Source organism: Eubalaena glacialis, chromosome 11 (assembly GCF_028564815.1).
Source record: "Eubalaena glacialis isolate mEubGla1 chromosome 11, mEubGla1.1.hap2.+ XY, whole genome shotgun sequence".
Classification (NCBI taxonomy): domain Eukaryota; kingdom Metazoa; phylum Chordata; class Mammalia; order Artiodactyla; family Balaenidae; genus Eubalaena; species Eubalaena glacialis.
In genome coordinates this window covers 108,828,401-108,850,458 of record NC_083726.1, presented here as the reverse complement: position 1 = coordinate 108,850,458, position 22,058 = coordinate 108,828,401, and the positions used below count along the sequence as shown (strand labels likewise).

The 22,058-nt window shown below is 34.3% G+C and overlaps 1 protein-coding gene across 3 annotated transcripts; it reads right to left on the bottom strand.

Annotated features, from left to right (window-relative positions):
• Positions 1–3,802: 3,802 nt before the first annotated feature.
• On the bottom strand, positions 3,803–21,206 carry CLEC2B (C-type lectin domain family 2 member B). Of its 3 annotated transcripts, XM_061204956.1 has the most exons (7): positions 21,149–21,206; positions 20,148–20,417; positions 16,079–16,165; positions 10,426–10,589; positions 7,171–7,274; positions 6,018–6,160; positions 3,803–4,860 (listed from the first exon to the last, which is right to left on the bottom strand). In XM_061204956.1, exons 2-6 carry the CDS (start codon positions 20,245–20,247, stop codon positions 6,052–6,054), a joined length of 564 nt encoding a protein of 187 aa, XP_061060939.1. In that variant the 5' UTR covers positions 20,248–20,417; positions 21,149–21,206; the 3' UTR covers positions 3,803–4,860; positions 6,018–6,051. The 3 variants fall into 3 exon arrangements, with proteins under 3 accessions (XP_061060939.1, XP_061060940.1, XP_061060941.1); XM_061204957.1 differs by lacking the exon at positions 3,803–4,860 and having other exon boundaries at positions 6,028–6,116; XM_061204958.1 differs by lacking the exons at positions 3,803–4,860; positions 6,018–6,160 and adding an exon at positions 6,179–6,783.
• Positions 21,207–22,058: the final 852 nt, after the last annotated feature.

Sequence of the window (22,058 nt, the reverse complement as noted above, 5' to 3'; positions counted from 1 at the left end):
AGGAAAGCGAGCTCCTAACACAGAGGGAGAGTATGAAAACACCCCATTTTTTCTCTCTTTTTTCTCCATTCTTGTGTGCCTCAAACCTCTGGCAATCTCAAGATGGTAACCACAGTGGCAACTATGATGTCTAATAGCCAAAACCCTGAGGAAGGTGAACCATCCTCTCCATTTGGTAGAGCTGTGCTTCCAAGAAAGTTGGACCAAACCCTTTTCTTTTTTCCACTCCTTTCTCTCTTTCCTCCTGCTATATGATCTTACAGATGCAGCCACAATTGAGAAGTGCATGGTGGAGCAGGGTAATTACAGTTGCAAACTTCTTGCAGGAGGATGGATAAAAGAAGCTTCTGGGAACCATTAAGTATTGGGCAGATGATAAAGAGGGAGGAACTTTGTAAAGAGACCCCTGAATCTTATTAGCAAACTCCTGGACTCCCCCTGCCCACACAAACACACAAGCTGTGCCTGCCTACACCTGACTCTAATGTACCAAATACATTGAGATCTAAATTGTTGGTAATAGAACACTGCCCAAATCCCAGATTGGCCATTGCTTGATGTACTTGCAAGAAATATCCGAATAACACCACAAAGGCTCTAAAACTGAATTGGAACCAGTGCCCACAGAAGGCCTTAACCTAGCCAGAGTGATGCCTTGCTCAAACCAAAAATTTGAACATGCTCCGAACATTTAAACAAAGTCAAGAGTCTCATAACAAAATATTTATTCAAAATGTCCATAAGACAATCCAAAATTATTCAGCATATGAATAGCCATGCAAATTTTGACTTGCATGAGGAAAGACAATCAACAGAAGCTGTGCTGAAGTGACACAGATGCTGAAATTATCTAGCAAATATTATAAGCAGCTATTATAAAGATACTCAGAATACCACATGAATGAAGAAAGAAATGAAGGGATTTAACAAGAATTAGAAATCAACTTTTTCCTCATCTGAATTGCCTTCTCTCTAATTTGATTACTACTTTTAACAAGGATAAAGAATTTTTTCCATGCTAAATTATGACACCTCAATTTTCCCCAACAGGTAAAAATCATTATTTTTTAACTTATTAAATCATCATACAAAATCTCAAATACAAGTTTTTTAAAATTTCAAACTCATATAAATATATATGATATTATATATGTATATATATATACACATATTTTTCTTTTTACAGTGCACCAATGTCAGATATTTCATTTGAATGCTCTACTAAGTTTTTACTTTGACTTGCTCGCTTTTTTTATTTGTAAATGTCTTTTACTTACCTTTTAATATTTTCTCTCCTATGAGCTTCCATGATAGGTTTTCTACCTTATTTCATAATAATACTATGTTGCACCTGTGTAACACTTTTTAGTACATATAGTTCTCTGTGAAATTAATCATTTCATTCTCAGTTGTAAATTTAACCGGATTCCATCCTCTTACATCTTACTTTTTTTTTCTTTAATTTTTAAATTTTATTTTATTTTTTTATACAGCAGTTTCTTATTAGTCATCAGTTTTATACACATCAGTGTATACATGTCAATCCCAATCGCCCAATTCATCACACCACCACCCCCATCCCCCCACGGCTTTCCCCCCTTTGTGTTCATACATTTGTTCTCTACATCTGTGTCTCAATTTCTGCCCTGCAAACCAGTTACATCTTACTCTTAATAGTTCCCTTTCCTTACTTGTTAGGACAAGAATTTCAATATCTGCATATTTTTACACAAATTATAAACAAATTTATGACCTCTAGCACTCCATCTCTCATCCTCGAGAGCTCTGTGCCTGTTAACCATTTTCCCTGTGTAGAAACTAGAGTCCATCAGTATTGTTACCTTTTCACCCCAATTCCCACACTCACTCCATACAGCCCAACTTCTTACCTCGATTTGCAATCCATAGGGTTGGAACAAAGTCTTTCTCTACAATATTCGTGTCATGCATTTTGCCTCACTTTTCATGAGAGAACCAAAACTACACTCAACCGTTTGAGGTCAGAACTTCCTCATTAACTGAAAATGCCAAGCTAAGTTAAACTGAGTAGTTAAAGATGTACACAGTGAACCACACATTTTTAGTCAGAAGGCCACTTGCCATAAAAAAAAATAGACAGGGCTTTGTATGAATTTTTAAAAAGATATTGAAGCTATTTCACTAATAGTACTTTGGTTGCAAGACAAATGGATTTCAAACTGATCACCATAAGTCTAGTTACTATATGTCACTATACAAAGATATTACGCAGTTATTGACTATATTCCCTGCACTGTACATTTCATACCTATAAGTCATTTATTTTGTAAGTGGAGGTTTTTGCCTCTCCATCTCCCTCACCTATTTCTTTCCTACTGCTCCCACCCTCCTTTCTGGCAAACACCTGTTTGTTCTCTGTATCTATAACTGTATATATATATAAAGTCCCCTACATGCGAACTTTCAAGTTGCAAACTTTCAAAGATGCAAACATGCGTTCGCATGTACAATCACGTTAAGTTAGTTCACGTGTCTGGTGTACATGGTCATGTGCATCCTCTACAAGTGGTTGTGCTTTTGTGTACTTTACTGTACAGTACTGTATAGAGTACAGTAGTACAGTATCTTTATTTCAAGCTAGATCTGCAAGAGGACAACTTCATTGAACTCCTTGCTGTGCAACACAAGGAGCTTACTAATGAAGACCTGATGGAATTGGAGGCCCAGAGAAAGGATGAAGAGTGACAAGAGGAAGAAGAAGTAACTGAAGAACCAAAGAGATTCACGACGCAGGAAGTGGCAAGGGGTTTGTCTTTATTTGAAGAGGCACTGTTAGTTTTTGAGGCACAGGATCTGAATGTAGAACGGTGCACGAAGGTTGCAGCAGCCATTCAGAATGCAATCCAGGGCTACGTATCATCTATGATGGGAAAAAAAGAGCTACTACCCAGACATCACTGAATCATTTTTTCAAGAGGGTAGACAGAATTGAATCCAGCAAGGAACCAGAACGTGTGCTATCAACATCAGGCGTGAGTGAAACTGCAGCTTGCCCTCTGTCTCCTATTGCTGATAATCCTTCAGCTCTACCATCTCCCACCTCCTCTCCCTCCTCCAGGCAGTAACTCTTCTTGCCTGTTTACTTGATGCCAGCCCCTGTGTGCCAGCTGTTGTACTGTACTACTGTACTTTTCAAGGTACCATGCTGTAAGGTTAAAAATGTTTTCTTTATTTTTTTGTTTGTTTTTTATTATTTGTGTGAAAAGTATTATAAACCTATTACAGTACAGTACTATATAGCCGATTGTGTTAGTTGGCTACCTAGGCTAACTTTGTTGGACTTACGAACAAATTGGACTTACAAACGCACTCTTGGAATGGAACTCGTTCATATGCAGGGGACTTACTGTATAAAACTTTTGAACCACTATATTGCACACTTGAAACTAATATAATATTGTAAATCAACTATTCTTTAGTAAAAAAGAAAAGAAAAAATGTTAAATGCTGCTTGAGAGGGCATGGGAGATATTTACTGTAGCAAGTTCACTAGATATAGCAATAAAGATGGGGGGTGATATGGTGAGAGCTGCTTTTATGCACTTTTGTCGAGTGATAGATAACACTAGATTTGAATGGATGGACATGCTGGGAGAATGTATTTTCCTTAATTTAAAGATGGGCCCTGAAAGAAGAAATGGGCATGCTAGGTAAGGCTTGTATCTGAGAAAGATGAAACATAGAAATGAAAATAAACTGATGTCGATAATACAATGTATTAGTGCTAGTGCTGCCATAACAAAATGCCACACGTTGCATGCGGTTTAAAACAACAGACATTTATTGTCTCACAGTATTGCAGACTGGAAGACCCAACATCAATATGTCCTCTGGGTCATGCTCTCTCAGACTGATCTAGGCGATGGTGCTTTCTTGCCTCTTCTCACTTCTGGTAATTGTTGGCAATCCTTAGCATTCCTTGGCTTATAGGTAATCATTTCAGTCACACGGCTGTCTTTTCCCTTTGTCTTCACATAGTCTTCCCTTTGTTAGAGTCTGTCACTGAATCCAAATTTCCTCTTTTTATAACACCACTAAAACTAAAGAGATTGGGGCCCGTAGGAATGATTTTATATCAACTATTACCTTTGCCACAGTTATACTTTCCAAATAAGGCCACAGTCGGAGGTCCTGGGGGTTAGACTTTCAACATGACCTTTTAGGCTCATAATTCAACCCATAAGAGGAATTTTATTGAACCTATACATAACTAGAAGTTCACAAAAATTACTTCTATCACCTGGGATAGATCATGTAGTTTTTCATATTAAATATTCTTAAATATTAAACAAACTGAATAAAATTATAATTTACCCTGAACTGCAAAGACCCTGTGTAATTACAGATTGCTAGATATTTGGTCTTGTGAAGACTTGCCCCTGGGTCTGAGAACCTGGGCAAACATTTACGACAACGTCTCTGTTGAAACAAACACTTTGGTTAAAGTGCATTACAGAATTCATAAGCCCATGAGGAGTATTATTATTTATCAATAAATATTTGTTACATATTGGCTTCTTGTCCAGTGAAGGTGCAGGCAGATTGTTTATAGTGGTCAGGTGGTATTTCTTCCTGTTCAGAGCCAGGGACAATATATGCCTTCCTTATTTTCTAATGTGTCTTTCCTAATTTCATTTCTCATACCATGAGAAAATTAGAAGTGTGTTTTCATTGAAACAATATGAATCTTCTAGAGGTTGCAGCTCTTCAGCACCATTCTTTAATGCTCGTGTAATTACATCAGGATGTCCATGAATACTCTTTTCTAGCAGCTCTCTCAAAGGTTGCTACTTTTCTTCACTGAAGATCACAAGTGCAAATCTAATAAAAATATGCAGAAAATGTGACCAATAATTAATTTTTGAGACATAGGAAATTTATCATGCACAGTTTTATGGCATAATTGTAAAGCAACACATTTTCCAACCATGTCTTCATTGAATTATTTAAACCATAAGCCCTGCTTTCCTAAGGAAAATTTTATGGCAACCACACTCATGAATTTAGATGTAAGAGTATGAAAAAATAAATATCAGAGTGAATCTATGTAGAATAAATATGATATCACATCATGACTAAATTGAATTTTATCTAGGAATGCAAAGTAATTCTGTAACATTAAAAAATTATAAATGTCATTCACTACATTAAAAGATTAAGGAATAGAAGCCAGGAGACCATCAAAATAGATGCAGAAAACAAAAGCATACAAGAAAATTAAAAATCTCTTCCTACAAAAAAAAATCTCTTAGCAAACAGAAATAGAAAAGAACCGCCCTAACTTTAAAAAAAAGGGTATAAAAAATTAGATACAACATGACTAATGTGTAAATGTCAGAAGCATTTTCTTTAAAATGCGGAACAATGTTTACCATCAGTATTGTCCTGGCAGTCCTACCCATTTTAATTAGACAAGAAATAAGTAATTTTTTAATACAGGAAAAATAAAACTGTTATTACTAGATGTTATGTTTTATAGTATTTAAATGAATCCACAAATTATTAGAAAATTATGAATTTTCAGGATGTATGTTGAAGAGGACAAGAATATCCAAAACCGTTACATTTCTAAAAAACAACTATTTTAAAAGATAATAAAATTACATAATTGCACCAGCAAAAGCATTAGATACATATAATAGAGACACAGGTAATAAATAATATGCAGTAACTGTTTAGAAAAATTGTAAGTTATATAAGGCAAAAATCAGTAAAAGATATACATTGTAAATGAATAAGAAAATAATATATAAATACAACACTCCCAAAATTAACCTATAGATTCTGTGAAATTACAAGATTCTTCTAAAGTTGATATAGAAAAGCAAAGATCCAGGCCATTTGAAAAGTAGAAAAATAATAAGGAAATTACTTTAATAATCATCAAGATGTATCATCAGGCTATAATATTAAAGCAGCGAAATATTGAAAGTTCAAAAGAAGGAGAGAAAAGTTGATAAATATTAAAACCATCTTACCCGTGGCTGTAAGTCCATTACCAGAAACATTTACTCAGTGCATTCTTTTCCTGCAAATCCATTTTCTTTCTGTGTAGCATCTAGCTTTTGCAACACCATCTTCATTAAGATAAAAACATATTTCATTCCCTGTCATATTAAACCTACAATAAAGGAATTAAACACTGTGTATTAGGGAGTCCTGTGATTTCTCCCTTGCTCAATGACACTTTTTAAAAAATATTATCTGTCTAGAGTTCTGAAAAAGTATGCTGTTACACAGTCCTTTCTTGCTAGGGTTAAGATATCTGTACCAAATTGGACCATAAGAATCTCCCTTCCAAGAATTTATATTTGTTAAACTGACATGAAGTTACATGTCAGGAGTAGAGCCACCAGTTTGTAGAAACCAATGGTTCTTAACCCTGGGGTGAGTTTGCCTTCCACGCCCCTGCAAGGGAACTTGGAAATATCTGAAGGCATTTTTGGTTGTAACAAGTGGAGGAGGGTAGGGGGAATTCCTACTGTCTCGTGGGTAGAGGACAGAGAAGCTGCCAACATCCTACGATGCACAAGTGCTCCCTCCACACAGCAAGGAATGATTCAGTCCAAACTGTCAGTGGTATTGCTATTGGGAAATTCTAACATAAATTAAGTGGCAAGGTGGCTAGCAGTCACCATTTAGGGTGGTTATACTGGGGTCATGAGTGCAGCGAACTCAGTCTTTTAGGTCCCGTTTTCCATATTGTAAAATGGAAGGTGTGAAGTCCAGGATAAATTGCAATATCTGTGCAAATAAAAGCAGGTAAAAATAAACAAGTTTAACTTACACTGTAAAAGCTGTCAGCAAACAGGTAGCATGAAGCTCGCAGCATAGATATATAATCAGAGAAAACAGGTTAAAATCAAGCAAAAGTTTATTTTTACTGTGTATGTGAATCTCAGGTCTTTATTTTCAAACTAACCAACTAAGAGGTATTTCCCCTTACATCTTGATTTCCAACCTCTCTGGCTGACTCTTGAAACTACTCTCAGTACATGACACAATCTTCCCTGCTCCATTTTTCCAACATGCACACAAATTGTGGACGCTAGAGCAATATAGCTAATGTGCAGGTTCTAGAGCAGTCTGCACTACCTAAATTTAAATAATCCCAGAAAGAAAGAAACTCACCAGTTGTTAGCTATGCTTCCATTCACCCATTGTCTTGTTTGATCTTTGGTCCTGTCTCGCCAAACCCAGTGATCAGAAGCACACTTGTATCGCCTAAGAAAATCCTTTAGAGACAAAACAAAATTCAGAATTTTACTTGTCAGTTTTCAATACAACCTATTGTGTCCCTCTGGCTTTGCAGGTTGTGAAGAGTAAGGTGACAAAGTTTCAACTCTTGGTTTCACCAGAAAATAGCTATGCGATTGTGAAGAAGTATTTTACCCTCTGACACTCAAGTTTTCTCATTCCTGAAACAAAGATGTGAGAGAAAGTTTCTTTAAGGCTCTTTTGATTCCAAATTGATAAATATTCAGTTTGGAAATCTATTCCTCCAGGATTTTTAAACTGTAAACTCCTGGAAAGCTAGACTTTCAACGGAGTTCTTACACAGCCTTCGTAATCATCATATATTTATTATAGTGTTTTTTTCACTTCTCAGTAAATAATGTAATATTTTACTTCAACTTTTCTCCCAAACTATCACATGTGCACACACATGCATACACACGAGGGCACATGCTCACACACACTCGTGCACACGCACTCACACACACACACACCCCTCATGCATCCAGTTCCTTTAGAATCTAATTCTCAAATTTCATTTTTTTGCAAAATATTTAGATTTCTGAAGACATCATTCAGGGAAAAATTTAATTTTCCTGATATTTCTCCATATTCATTCAATGTTGAAATTTTTTCCTACCTTAGAGCCTTTGTTGCCATAGAATTATGTTATACACAGAAAGTCATTGAGTCTACCCTGCTACTAAATAGCTGGGAAACTGTAAGTTTGACATTGTATCACTCCATGTTTCAGTTTTATATAAATATAAGGGAATTATGACAGATCACAACACTATGGTCCATTTCTACCTGATAACAGTTACACTGATAACCTTTGGCATCTTAATATACCATCTTCTGTAGCATTTCATGAATTTATTTGAAAAAAATTCAATTCACTGGGCTAACCTATGGGTTTACAACAGAACAGATTAAGAAAACAGTGTCCCTGGATTCATGGTTTCATGTATAGTGAGGAAATTTATGTAAACTTAAGAGTTAGAAAATATTCTATTAGATGAGAAGATTATGAGTATAATAAATGCAAAGTGAAATTTTAGTTTACGGCAAGAAGCATCTGGGTCTTTATGGGAGACTTTCGCATAGGATGTGCTGTAAGAGGTGGATCTGGAGGGGAAGAGTAGAGGATTCCATGATAAACACAGAAATCCAGGGAGAAAAGGACAATTCCTATTCTAGGCTTAGGAAAGAGCTTGTTTTAAGGCAGAAAAAAATGTAAGGCACGATATATGTATTGGAAACCAACAGGATATACATTACTGGATTTGGGGAAAATTGGATGAAGTTCAGTGGCTGTGGTCTTGGTGACAGGGAACTGGGAGGTGTATTTCCTAAAGCCTGTCCTATGAAAAATATTGAACATTATTTGCTCAGTAAAGGGTAGCTCGTGTAGCTGTTTCTTAAAAAGGCAAGGTAATTCTAAATAGGGGAAAATTTCATGAAACAAGCTTCACCTCATTTTAACTAGAAAAATATTTCACAGTTTAAATAAACATATATAATATTTTACTTAAACTATTTAAAGTAAACAGTCCTTTAAAATTCTGTTATACGTTACTTTTACCACTCCTTCACAATACCATATGTGGTAAAGACCTCGTTCTGTTTGTTACTCATTATTTTTTTCATCTTGCTGCTAATTTAGCCTTTTTCCCCAAGAAGAACTGTAAGGGCTGTTTAAGGGTTTCTCAGAATGTTCATTTCAAGAGTCTTACAAAATTCAGCAGTGAAACTATTCACTACGGAAGCTCTTTATATTAAATTAAACCTGCATCTTCTTGATTTGGTGTGTCTACTCTTAACATACCTAGTTTTTCACATTTTATTCAGGTTTCTATGTCTTTTCTTGCTTCCAAAATAGTTTAGTTTCCTTACACTGATCTATAAATTGCCCCAGCCTAGTTGGTATCTATTTAAATTTGAACCAGTCTTCAGGCATATTGCATAACTAGACTTTGTTCACCCTAAAAGTAATACACAATTCTCTTTTAACAATGTTGACTGCCGTGCTGTGCTGCTTTACATTTAAACACATCTTAATTGCACACACACACAACTTTTATTCACATACACACAAATTTTAATTAAGTTAATTACCTCTCAAATTGACCCTTTACTTTTAAAGAGATGAAACAAAAGTAAAAACATACGTTTGCCACATAAGAGTCTCCCGCTTGTTAAAGTTCTTGGAGAGTCTCTTGACTTAACAGAATTTTTCCGTAAATCAGTATTTACTGAACAAAGATCCATTAAGCTTTTGTTTAAAATTTATTTATTTATTTTTGGCCGTGTTGGGTCTTTGTTGCCGCGTGCGGGCTTTCCCTAGTTGCGGCGAGCAGGGGCTACTCTTCGTTGCGGTGCGCGGGCTTCTCCTTGCGGTGGCTTCTCTTTTTGTGGAGCATGGGCTCTAGGCAAGTGGGCTTCAGTAGTTGTGGCACGTGGGCTCAGTAGTTGTGGCACGTGGGCTCTAGAGCGCAGGCTCAGTAGTTGTGGCACACGGGCTTAGTTGCTCCGCGGCATGTGGGATCTTCCCAGACCAGGGCTCGAACCCATGTCCCCTGCAATGGCAGGCGGATTCTTAACCACTGTGCCGCCTTTTAATTTGTACCTGCTTTTACGCTACAGCGATGGATACAATTTCAAATAAAATATGGTGTCTGCTCACTGGAAACTCATACTTCAGCCTAGGGGAATACTTTCAATTGCACCTCTTGCATTACTGGTAGTGAACGCTCTGACGGAGGCTGCCATGAGACCTCAGAGAAAGACAGCAAAGCAAGACTGAGAGGCCAGAGGAAGTTTCCACAACGGGAGTGAAATGCAGAATTCCATCCTTCCTCTTTGTGGCTTTTAAAAGGTTTCCAAATAGTATCAAGCTCTTCTATTTGTATTCCTTAAAATGTAAAAGTTAGCTATCAAGTCTGCTACTTGATGTGAGTCTTATACTATCCAAACAAGGTATCACTGAGTTTTTCAGCTGTATCTCCTATGGCATGTTCTGAACATCTGCAATATTTTGCATCTAAAGACAGGCATGTTTGAAAAGTTTTAAAGACCATAATGGAATTTGAATATTTCTAATATCGCTACTCAATATAATTGATAAGGAATACATATTAAATTACTTACCTTTTCTTCTATAGTGTCAATCGTAACTAGGTCAGCATTTTGAGACAAACAGTTATATCTACTTGAATTCCAATCTTTTTCTTCTTTAGAAAAATAATAGCATTTATCTTGGAAACCAATCCAAGTATCTGGGCAAAAACACTGAGCACACCGATCTTTTTTAACTGTAACAGAGATAAATACATATCTTAAGAATCAGATGAAATAATATGCCACTGTGTTTTGAGATCATTGAATAAAGACAGGATTGTGATGTAAAATATTATGATCATGGCCAGAATTGCATATCTATCCCATAACAAGTTGAAAAACAAACTTCATGTTAGGTTAAATGACAGCAGTCCAGAATGTGACAAGACACTCACATTGCTTTCAACTCCAAACTCAGTAATACATAGGCTTTCCTAGAGCAGTGTCATTTCACTTGTGTTAAGTCCCTTTCGTCATTCCTGGGTAAATGAAATACAATGAAATCCTAGCATTATCTGGTGGTAATAAAAACACTAATTTATATTAGACTGTTACAAATTAGGACACAGGTTTTAATCTCTAAGAAAGCAATGAAAATAATAAAACAATAACAAGATACATATGGGTTTCCTGTTGTCAGCTAGGTACCACCATCACTGCGTGGTTCTGGGTTAACCAATAAAAAAAACCCATATGAAATTTAGAAGATGGAAATAAAGCAGAAACCATTATTCTTGGAAATGCTGGACACAGGAAGTTCACAGGCCTTTTCATGAGTTTCCCTTTTGTAGTCTTGGCATCTAGGTGTGTTAGCTTCCTCTAATCTGTGGGTTCTCCAAACACATTAGTGCTTTAAGCCAAAATCATTAGTGACTATTTCTTCTTCAGCTTTGTGGCCTTCCAGACCACCACTCCCCAGCTCCAGTGGTGTTATGCATAATTCTTATGTTAAAGTCCTATTCCATGGTAACTTGCCTTATTGTGGAGATCCTTTTGAAATGTATAGAAATGGTAGAAATAAAATTTGTATTCTTGTAATATCTGTACTGTCTATTTTTCTGAACACACCCAGACTAAATCAGTTTTTGGTACTAAAAGTGATTCTAAAGGAACAGAACCTTAAGGATGCGGTATGTTATTGGTTTTCCAACGTGATTTACATTAAAGGCACTGACCCAGTCACCAGTTGTAAATGGGATGCTGGCGGTCTATGGTGCACAGAAGTAAAACAATTAGTTACATGATCACTTGCAGTCACCTGATGCCAAATACCTGTAGAAGGTAAACATTTTAGCCCCCTTCTCTTAATTACTGATATAACAATGGGCAAAATGTGTAAGGATAATAACATCTGAACACCATGATTAACAAAATTAAGTCAGTTGACATACATAGAGGGCTACATGCAACAACTACTGAATATACATTTTTGAAAGTGCATATGAAATATTTACTAAAATGTGGGACAATAAAGTTGTAACAACAAATTTTAAAGATTGAAAACATTTACTGTGTGCCACCTGACTGCAGTAGAATTGAGCCATATATCAATAAAAAAATAAAATAAAAAAATCACCAAAGTCTGTAAATTAAGAAATGCAATGCTAAATAACTCATAAATCAAAGAAAAAAAAGAAATCTTGGGAAATAAAATATATTTTGAACTGAAGTTAATTACATATATTTTGGTGATATATGTGATATATGATATACATATATATATATAAAATACCAAAAATTATGGATACAACTAAGCTTGTGGGCCTTGTTCTTTTTTTTTTTTTTTTTTTTTTGGCTACACTGTGTGGCTTGTGGGACCTTAATTCCCTGACCAGGGATTGAACCCAGGCCCTCAGCAATGGAAGCATGGAATCCTAACCACTGGACCACCAGGGAATTCCCCTAAACTTGTGGAACACAACACATTTCCTTAAATCTTAGAAGAAAATTTATTGGCTTAAATTTATGTTTTTAAAAAAAGGGAGACTTTAAAAAGAAAATTATCTATCTCGAAAAGTTAGTAAGAGTGATGAATTAAAATCAAAGTAGAAAGACTCCATTAAAAAAATAAGACGAGAAATCAGTTTAATATAAATTAATGTAAAACAAAAAAAACAAGGAACTCGTTGGCTTTTTGAATCATCTAGAATAGATAGAACACTAGGAAAACCAATAAAAGAAAAAAATCTTTTTAAAGGGAAATAAATGAATTAGCAATACTAGGAATAAAAAAGAAAAGAAATTTCTGAACAACAAAACTTAGCACAACTGACGAATGAAAGGTAAATGTGAATAAATACTCTATCTAGTAAGAAATTAAACCTTTCATTAAAAAAATTCTACACAAAGAAATCTCCCAGTCCAGGTGGCTTCAATTGTGAACACTTCTAATCATTTAGGTAAGACATAACAATATTACACAACCTTTTTCAGAAAACGGAGTAGGAGAGAATCCTTTACAACTCAGTTTTAGAGGCCAGCATAATCTTAATATCAATACCTGACAATACTATTATAAAAATGAGAAATTATAGTTCAGGCTTGTATGAACATATGTGCATATTATCTTAAACAAAATATTAGCCAGTTTAATTCAAGAGTGCTAAAAAGGTTAATATTTTATCATCAAATTGAGTTTATTCCAGACAGGAAGGTTTAGCTTAATGTTTTTAAAAAGTCTGTGTAATTCAACACATTAACAGAAAAAAGAGACAAACTAAGTATATCTCAATAGCATTTGATAACATTCTATGCCCTTTCAGAATAAAACCTTTTAGCTATCTAGGAATTAAAGGAAATTCCCTTTATTTGATTAAGAATATTGATAAATAATCATTCGTAATAGAGAAATATTTAAAACTTTCTCATGTATATTAAGAATGAGATAAGAATGCAAGTTCTCAGTACTTCTCCTCAACTTTTTACTGAAAGTACTAGCCAGTAAAATAAGGCAATACAAATATATAAAAAGATATAAAGATTTTAACCTAATAAATAAAATCATTATTATTTGCAGATAATCTGAATGTTTACATAAACATACAAATGAAAATGAAGATAAAATATTAAAATTAATAGTTAATATAAAACACACCTTAACAAAATCAAAAGAAAAATCATATTAATTCTGTTTTCAGATTACAGTGGAATTAAAATAGAAATAAATAACAAAGATAACTGGAAAATCCCAAAATATGTAGAGATGAAACAACATACTTCTAAATAACACATGGGTCAGAGAAGGAATATAGAGAAATTTAAAAGCAATTTGAACTAAATGAACATGAAAACACAACTTATCAAAATTTTGGGCATGCAGCAAAAGCAGTCCTTAGAGAAAAATATATAGCATTGAATTCATACATTAGAAAAGAAGAAAGGTCTAAAATCAATAATCTACATTCCCTCCTTAGGAAACTAGTAAAAGAAGAGAAAATTAAGCTCAAGGAAAACAGGAAAGAAATAATAAGAATCAAAGCAAAAAGCAATTAAATTGAAAATAGGAAATTAATAGAGAAAATCAACAAAATCAAAAGCCGGTTCTTTGCAAAGAACAATAAAATCAGTAAGACTCTAGCCAAGTTAACTTAGAAAATAAAGGAGAGAAGACACAAATTAATATCAGAAATGGAAGAGAGGACATCACTACAGATGCCACGGAAGATAATAAAGGAATACTATGAACAAGTTAATGCCCTCAAGTTTAATAACTTATATGAAATGGACCAACTCCTTGAAAGATACAATCTTCCAAAACTCACAAAAGAAGAAATAAACAATGTGAATAGGCTTATATCTATTAAAGAATAATTACTGACTTAATAATCAGTAATGTTCTAAAAAACAGAAAGGAGCAGGCCCAGATATGTTCACTGGGGAATCCTACCAAACAATTAAGGAAGAAATTATACCAATTCTCTACAATCTCTTTTAGAGGATAAAATCAGAGGGAATACTTCTTAACTCATTTCATGAGGTCAGCATTATCTTAACAACAAAACCAAAGACATTACAAGAAAAGAAAACTACAGACCAGTATCTCTCATGAACATAGATGCAAAAATTCTTAACAAAATGTTAGTAAATTGAATCCAACAGTGCACAAAAAGAATTATACACCATGAAAAAGTGGGATTTATCCCAGGTCTGTAAGGCTGGTTCAACATTTGAAAATCAATTAATGTAATCCATTACATCAACAGGCTAAAAAAAGAAAAATCACATGATCATATCAATATAAGCATCTGAAAAACCTAACATTCATTCATGGCAAAAATTCTCAGTGAACTAGGAGTAGAGGGGAACTATCCCAACTTGATAAAGAATATTTACAAAAAAAACCACAGCTAATTTCTTACTTAATGGTGAGAAATTGGATGTTTGCCCTCTAGAATCAGGTACAAAGCAAGGATAGCTCTTCACAAACTATTGTAATTAAATGAGCAGTAAATGTGAAAAGGAGCTTAACAGTATTGGTCATCAAGAAAATGTCAGTTAAAGTCACAACAGGTACCAACAAAGGTACCAACGCACACTCATCAGAATGGCTAAAATGGGTAAAACTGACAACAAAGTGTTGACAGGTATCTTGAGCAACTGGCATCTGCATACACTTTTGGATTGGATTGGATTTATCTACTATCTATGGTATTATCTACTATCTATGGGATTATCTACTATCTATGGTATTATCTACAAAAACTGACCTATGCATACTCTGTGGTTTAATAATCCTTCTCATAAATATATCCCAAATAATATCCACTATTCACTAAAAGACTAAAAATATAAGGATGTTCAAAGCAACGCAATTAGCAGTAGTCAAAATATGGCACAATCCAAATGTCCATCAAAAGTAGAATGATTAATAAATCAATAAAAAGCATGAAATACGCTACAGCAAGGATCTGTGAACCACAACGTGAGGCCAAATTCAGAGCTAAAAATGTTTTTACATTCTAAAATAATCAAAATAAAATTTTAATTATTTAAAAATAATTAAAATATAAAAATAATCAAGAGAAATAATGTGTTGTGACACAAAAATTATGTAATATTCAAATTTTTCATGTTCAATTTTATTGAAACACAGGCATGCTCAATTGTTTATGTATTTTCTGTGGCTTTTTTTGCACTACAAATACAGAGTTGAGTAGTGGCAACAGAGATCATATGGCTAGCAAAGCCTAAATTATTACTATCTGCCCCTTTACGTAAAAAATTTTCCAACCCTCTTCTATAACAACGAGTCAGTGAAATTTTACTAGTTATGACTTGGAAGAATCACACAAGCATAATGTGGGACAAAAGAAGCAAGAGGCTAAGGATTCATGAAAATTGCCATTTTATTTACATAAAAATTTTTAAATGGGCAAAACTAACTTTTGGCAACAGAAGTTAAAATAGTGATTACCACTGGCATGGGAATGTTGAATGGAATGTGAGATTATCAGGCTGAATGATTTTGTCGTAATCATTTTTACGTCTCCCCATGTCTTACGTAGGTCATGTAATTCATAAAAATTCATTCACTGATACTCCTTAAATATATCATGAATAATGGGAAGGGAGTGAGAATAATGAGAAAAGATTATGATTGAGGCAGAAAGGAAAAGGATCATACAATAGGAAGCTCTGAAAATGAAAAATATAAGTGAAGAAATAAAGGATGTAATTTACTCACCTAAGAAAGCAGTTAAAATAATATTAGCAACTATAGATATTGCTAATAAAATACCAAGGAATATCATACACTTGTTTCTTGTAACACCTGAAACAAAACAAAAAAACACTTAGATTAAGAAACAGGTAAAAGAAAGACTAAATTTGCATTCAAAACCATACCTAACAAACATCTTTAGGCAATTTATTCTGATATTTCACAAGGAGATGACACAAAATGTACTTTTTCTGTTTGCCATATGGAAAAAAACCTGGTTTTTCCTTTTGGCTGAAATTTCTCAGGACATCCCTATATACAATCCAGATGTTATTATGGATTTTACTGCCACAGTCCAAGGAATCAAATATAGATGACTTTTTCGGGTAGAATTCCCTCAGGCCTGAAGCCACCCTCAGGCCTTCAATACCCTTCTTCTATGGTAAAATATTAGCATATCCTAACGTTCCTCGAATATTTCTAAGAAAATCTACTTTCTACTTAATGAAAAGTTTATTTTAAAGGATAGACAACACAGTATATTTGAAAGGTCACAGAATAATCAAAAAAATTTAGAATTGAGATTTTTGCCACAAACAAGCAAAGGGAACTTGGACATGTTTCTGTTGTTGTTGTTTTTCTGGTCCTGTATTCTCTGATCTGCAAATCTGATAGAACAGAATAAATCTCTGGTGAGGAATTGTTTTTCTTTTACTAGTATCCATTCAGGAAAAAAAATATGGTGTGTAAGTTTTTTGAAATGAAACTTTTTTTATTTCATATGATTAAAGTATTTATCCTTAATGTAAAATTTCGTGAAATGTAAAAAATTATAGAAGATACTTTAAGATAGACTATAAACTTATTGAGAACATTGATTCTTCCTGTCTTTTTCACCTAGTGAAGAACTAGTTTTTTTTTATTGAACAAATTCTTTCCTTAGTAGATGTATAAAAGAAATGAAACTTAAAATAAATCTCAATTTATACTACTTAGAGATAGCCAGCATTATCATTTGGATTAACTAACATCCTCCCACCCATATATCTCTTTAATCCATTTTTACACATATAACCTCCCTCCCACATACACATAATTTTAAATGAGTACAATCATCTTGTGCCCACTGTTTTAAGTTCTAATGTTTTCTGTTAACACTTTGCTGTTCTTCCCATCTGTGGCAAATTGTTAAAAGTGGCCCCCAAAGAATCAGGTCTTTCTGTGTCCACCACCCCTTTGACATACGATCTTGCTACTTCTCCCACCAAGAGGTATTTCCCAACACTTGAACTGGTCTTGTGAATATGAATATGAATATGAATATGAACTGGTCTTGTGTCTCACTTTGACCAAGAGAATGCGGTAGAAGTGATACTCTGGGACTTCAGAACCCAGACCTTAAGAGACCTTGACCATTAAATAACTATCTTTCTTTTTTTTTTTTAATTAAAGGATATTATGTGCTATGTTTTCAGTTCTGGTTTATAACAGGAATTAAATAAAAGAAAGCTTTTATTATTTTTTTTCTTGTGTTAGCTCTCCCATTTTTCCATATTTTAATTACTGTGTGTGCAGGAGGTGAAGATTATTTACTGCTGTATTAAGCAGAATTAGTTTTTAAATACATATTCCTATTCACTGTTTCAAGTAGGTCTTTGGCTCTTTTGGTATCCTTTCCTCCAGAATGACTGCTGAAATCAGTGATCCTTTCATTAAAAAAAAAAAAAAATCCTATCTTATTAAAGGGACTATTTTGAGAATCATAAAGGGCTTTAAATAAGAGGAAATACTTCTAAGCCACAAGAAGAAAGAAGCGGGTGCCCATCCTGACAATATGAGAAATGCTTATTTCCATGTACAGGTGATAAGAGTTCTTTCTGTCTCAAAGTTGGCAAGATACTAGATCATTCGTCTTTGTGGAGCATATGGAGATATCCTGCCTGCAGATAAACCAGCCTCAACAAAGATGCATGTGCCATGAATGTGGCAAACAAACAGAGTGGCTTTCCTTGTAAGTTTAGCACAGAAATAGCAGAACTAGAACCAAAGGGGTTATTGATGTTGGGATATATCTTCAGTCATCAGTGAAAAGTGTTGACTAAAAACCCTCTTGATGCTTTTGGGCTTACAATACCTGAGAAACTCCATATAACGCTGGAGGAAACTCTCCATTCAGTTCAGTATCACCAAACCACCAAGATTAATTATCCTGTCAGCTCAGTGAGATGGGGACTTGGAGTGACATTTAGTTTGATTTAAAGATCTAAAGAATTGGAAATTTATTTCGCTTCTGAATATGCAGGTTCATATTTAAACCTGCTACATGTTTATTTAATCTGTCCACTTCCTGAGCCCTAAAATCTAGTTTTTGACACAGTATAAATAGCTTTCATTTTTAAAGTTTCTTCTTTCTACTCTTTTACTCAGTCCTCAATACCTGTACACTGCACAAATATCCAAAAAACAAAAACAACAGAAACTGTGGGTCTCTCAGTATGAATTTAGTATTGAAAGATGAATTTCAAAGAAGTCGTTCATAATGTGTTCAACTAAGGAATGTAAAAAAACAGATAACATCCCGGGGCAGCTCAACAAAAACCTATTGAATTAACAATGTAACTAAAATAGTTCTACATCCATCCCTGTTATAATATAAACAACTAAATACTCCAATTATTTTTTCCCGTAGAGAAGCTTCACTGACAACTAATTTCTCTCAGTTTCTGACTGTGATCTTCTCCAAGGAGAGATAAGAGAAAAGATCCAGGGTGACCAATGAATTTAAAACCAAATAAAATCCCCTTTTTTTTTCTTAGTTTACAGCTATAGAAAAAAATCATAAAATACCAATATGTAGAAAGAATAAAAGAAAAGAAAATATTTAAAAAATACAAAAGTTAAAAAATGAATTCTATCACACGCGAAGTTACTACTATTTCAATGGTGTTTAAAATTTCAAATTATATATCTATAGATAACTTTATACATACTATATAATATTAAGTAACATATATTTATGTGATATATATATATAATTTATACATAAAATATATAAGTTCATACTGTAGATTGATATATAATGTAGAAATTAACACTGGTTTTATGAGTGGATAGAAAGCATTCTTAAAACTTTTGGTTTAGATATTTTCACATTATCATCTAATATCTGATCCCATTGTCCCTAACCCTCTTTGATCTACTCTTAGAATTATTAAATTGTCAAAAGATGAGGAATAAAGTATTATGCATTCCAATATGAACTGCAAAAATATTTTTGACTGTTGCATACACTGGTAGGCTGAAACAAAATTAAACGGCAAACTTTAAAACTCACCATAGTCACTAAATCACAGATTGTTTTATTAAATGCATTTTAGCTTCATTTCCCCCCCTCTTCACCCTATTTAAGGAGCCCTGTTGAAATAACTTTGAAAGATTATCCTGTTAGATTTAGAATTTGGATCTTACCTACTCTGAACTTGCTGTTTAATACATCCAGTGCTACCAAATTGTTTTCTAAGGTTTTTTTTTTTTTTTAAGTACACTTTCTCTCCTTCTCCATTTAAAAATCACCAGAGACTTCTCAAGAATATTAGGGTACCAGCAATTGTTTAGATAAGCGTAGAGGAGGGAGATAATTGTTCTGCTATTAAGTACCTCTAAAGAGTAGTTTATCTTGACTCCACTCACGGTCCATAAACAATCTTTTAAAATATTACAAATATTTGCTAATTATTTCATATCATGTATGTATTCTAGGCATTGAATGACTGTGGTTCATATTTAACATCTCCTGAAGGACAGGTTTTATTGACTACTTAGTAAAAGTGAAATTAAATCTTGAATGGTCTTACATTATGGATAATCTTCCTCCATTATCAATTAAGATACCATAAAGTGAATCTGAATTAAAAGGACAAAATAGTCAATTACAAATTTTTATTTATGGTGACGTTAACCGGAAATAGAATTTTTTTTTGCCTTGATGGAAGAAACTACAAAACCCCAAAAAGTCTTCAAAACTTTTGTTTAACAGTATGCTTCATGATTTCAATAAAAAACCTTCATTCAGAACAACTGAAAATGTTCTTACCTCGTGTCTTTTCATCAGCTTCTTGTCTGCTGTTACCAGTTTGCAGCTCCACTGCCTCCACAGCAGCTGACGGGTTGTTTGATAACACACCGTCCAACATCCCTCTTCAAAGTTTTAAATTAATGTAAAAAAAGGTTGTTTTTACAGCACAGCTCCAAACTAGAGTTATGTTACTTTGAAGTAAAACACACTTTTAAACTGATCTCGCAAAAGAAAAGTAATCATGTGATGAAGATTGCGTCATACTATTATCTAGAAAAAGTTTGCTTCCTGTGAAAAAAACACAAAACAAAATAATTACTGGAAAGGAAGGAAGTTTCACTGAATACTGAAGAGCAAGAAACTGATATATTCTTAGTCCCTCAACAGAGGATCCTCATCTGAACCGTACAGCAAAAAAACCTTCAAGGGGAATTTTAACTCTCCCGAGAGTGACATAACTAGTGTCCTTCCAGAGCCACGGGAGATCAGAATTAAAAGGCATGCTTTAGGACGTTATGGTTTCATTATCATGCGCTAAGAAAGACCATCTCAAAGGCGATGAAATTAAAGAGACGAAAGCTATGCTTTAAAGTAGCTACTGAAGCATTTTCTGTCAAAGACAAACATACGCAGCAGCGCACGCATGCGTGCATGCGCGCGCACACACGCAAAGAAAAAGAAGAGAAAAAGGAACAGGAAGTTAAAAAGTACTCAGAATGCTATCAATATTAACACACGCAGAAGAAACAGACACACACACAGATGAAACAAAGAGCAAAAGAAACAAAGTTAAAAAGTACTCAAAATGTTATCATCAATATTCAAGATGATAATGCTATTATGCTAGTGTTATCAGGACACTGTTTCCTTTTCAAATCTCTCATCAGAATTTTGAAATGATTTCCTATTTCCCCTCAATATATGTAAATATAGTCGTCTTGGTGTCTGTGGGGAATTCGGTCCAGATCCTCCCCTCCCTGCCGCGGATACCAAAATCCGGGGATGCTCAAGTTCCTTACCGTCTACTCTTCCGCCCGCCTTGGAATTCTCCATCCACGGATTCCCATCCGCAGCTGGTTGAATCCCCGGTGTGTAAGCTGCAGATATGGAGGGTGACATGTATTTATATTAAGAAGAAAACGAAAGAAAAGCAGCTGGTGTCCCACAGGCTGCTTCGGGATCAACACCACATTTGTCTGACAGGCACACTGAGAGGGGAAAGGGAAATAAGAACAGAGAGGAAAGTGGAGTACAAAGGAATGAAAAGAAAGAAAACCTGAAGAGAATAAGAAGTGAAGGATTAAACTCTTCTGGTGGTCTCAAATATATACCTTTGGTCACTTCTGTCATCACCCAAAGTGAAATTATACAAGGTAAACTGCAGAAGGAAGGACAGATAAAATTGTTTCCATTTGGGGACAGAAAGAAGACAAAAATTTGGGAGGAAAAATGAACATATTCTACTAAGTCATGACCAAAACATACTATCCATAGGACTATTAGGAATGCATATATAGGAGAGCACAGGAGTACCTCGTTTTATTGTGCTTTGCAGATACTGCATTTTTTTACAAATTGAAGGTTTGTGCCAACCCTGTGTTGTCAGAAGACGGTGAGCATTTTTCAGCAATAAAATATTTAGTCAAGGTATGTACATTTTTTAGACATAACTGTTGCACATTTAGTAGACTACAATATAGTATAAACATAACATTTATATGCACCAGGAAACCAAAAAATTCGTGTGACTTGCTTTACTGCAATGTTATCTTTATTGCAGTGGTCTGAAACCAAAACAACTACATCTCCAAGGTCTGTGTGTGCAGGGATTGCATTATCATGGTTGAGTGAAATTTACTTTTGTTCCTGAGGAAGGTCAAGATATAAAATTTGACTCGAAGTATAAAACATTTCCAGTTCCTCAAAATG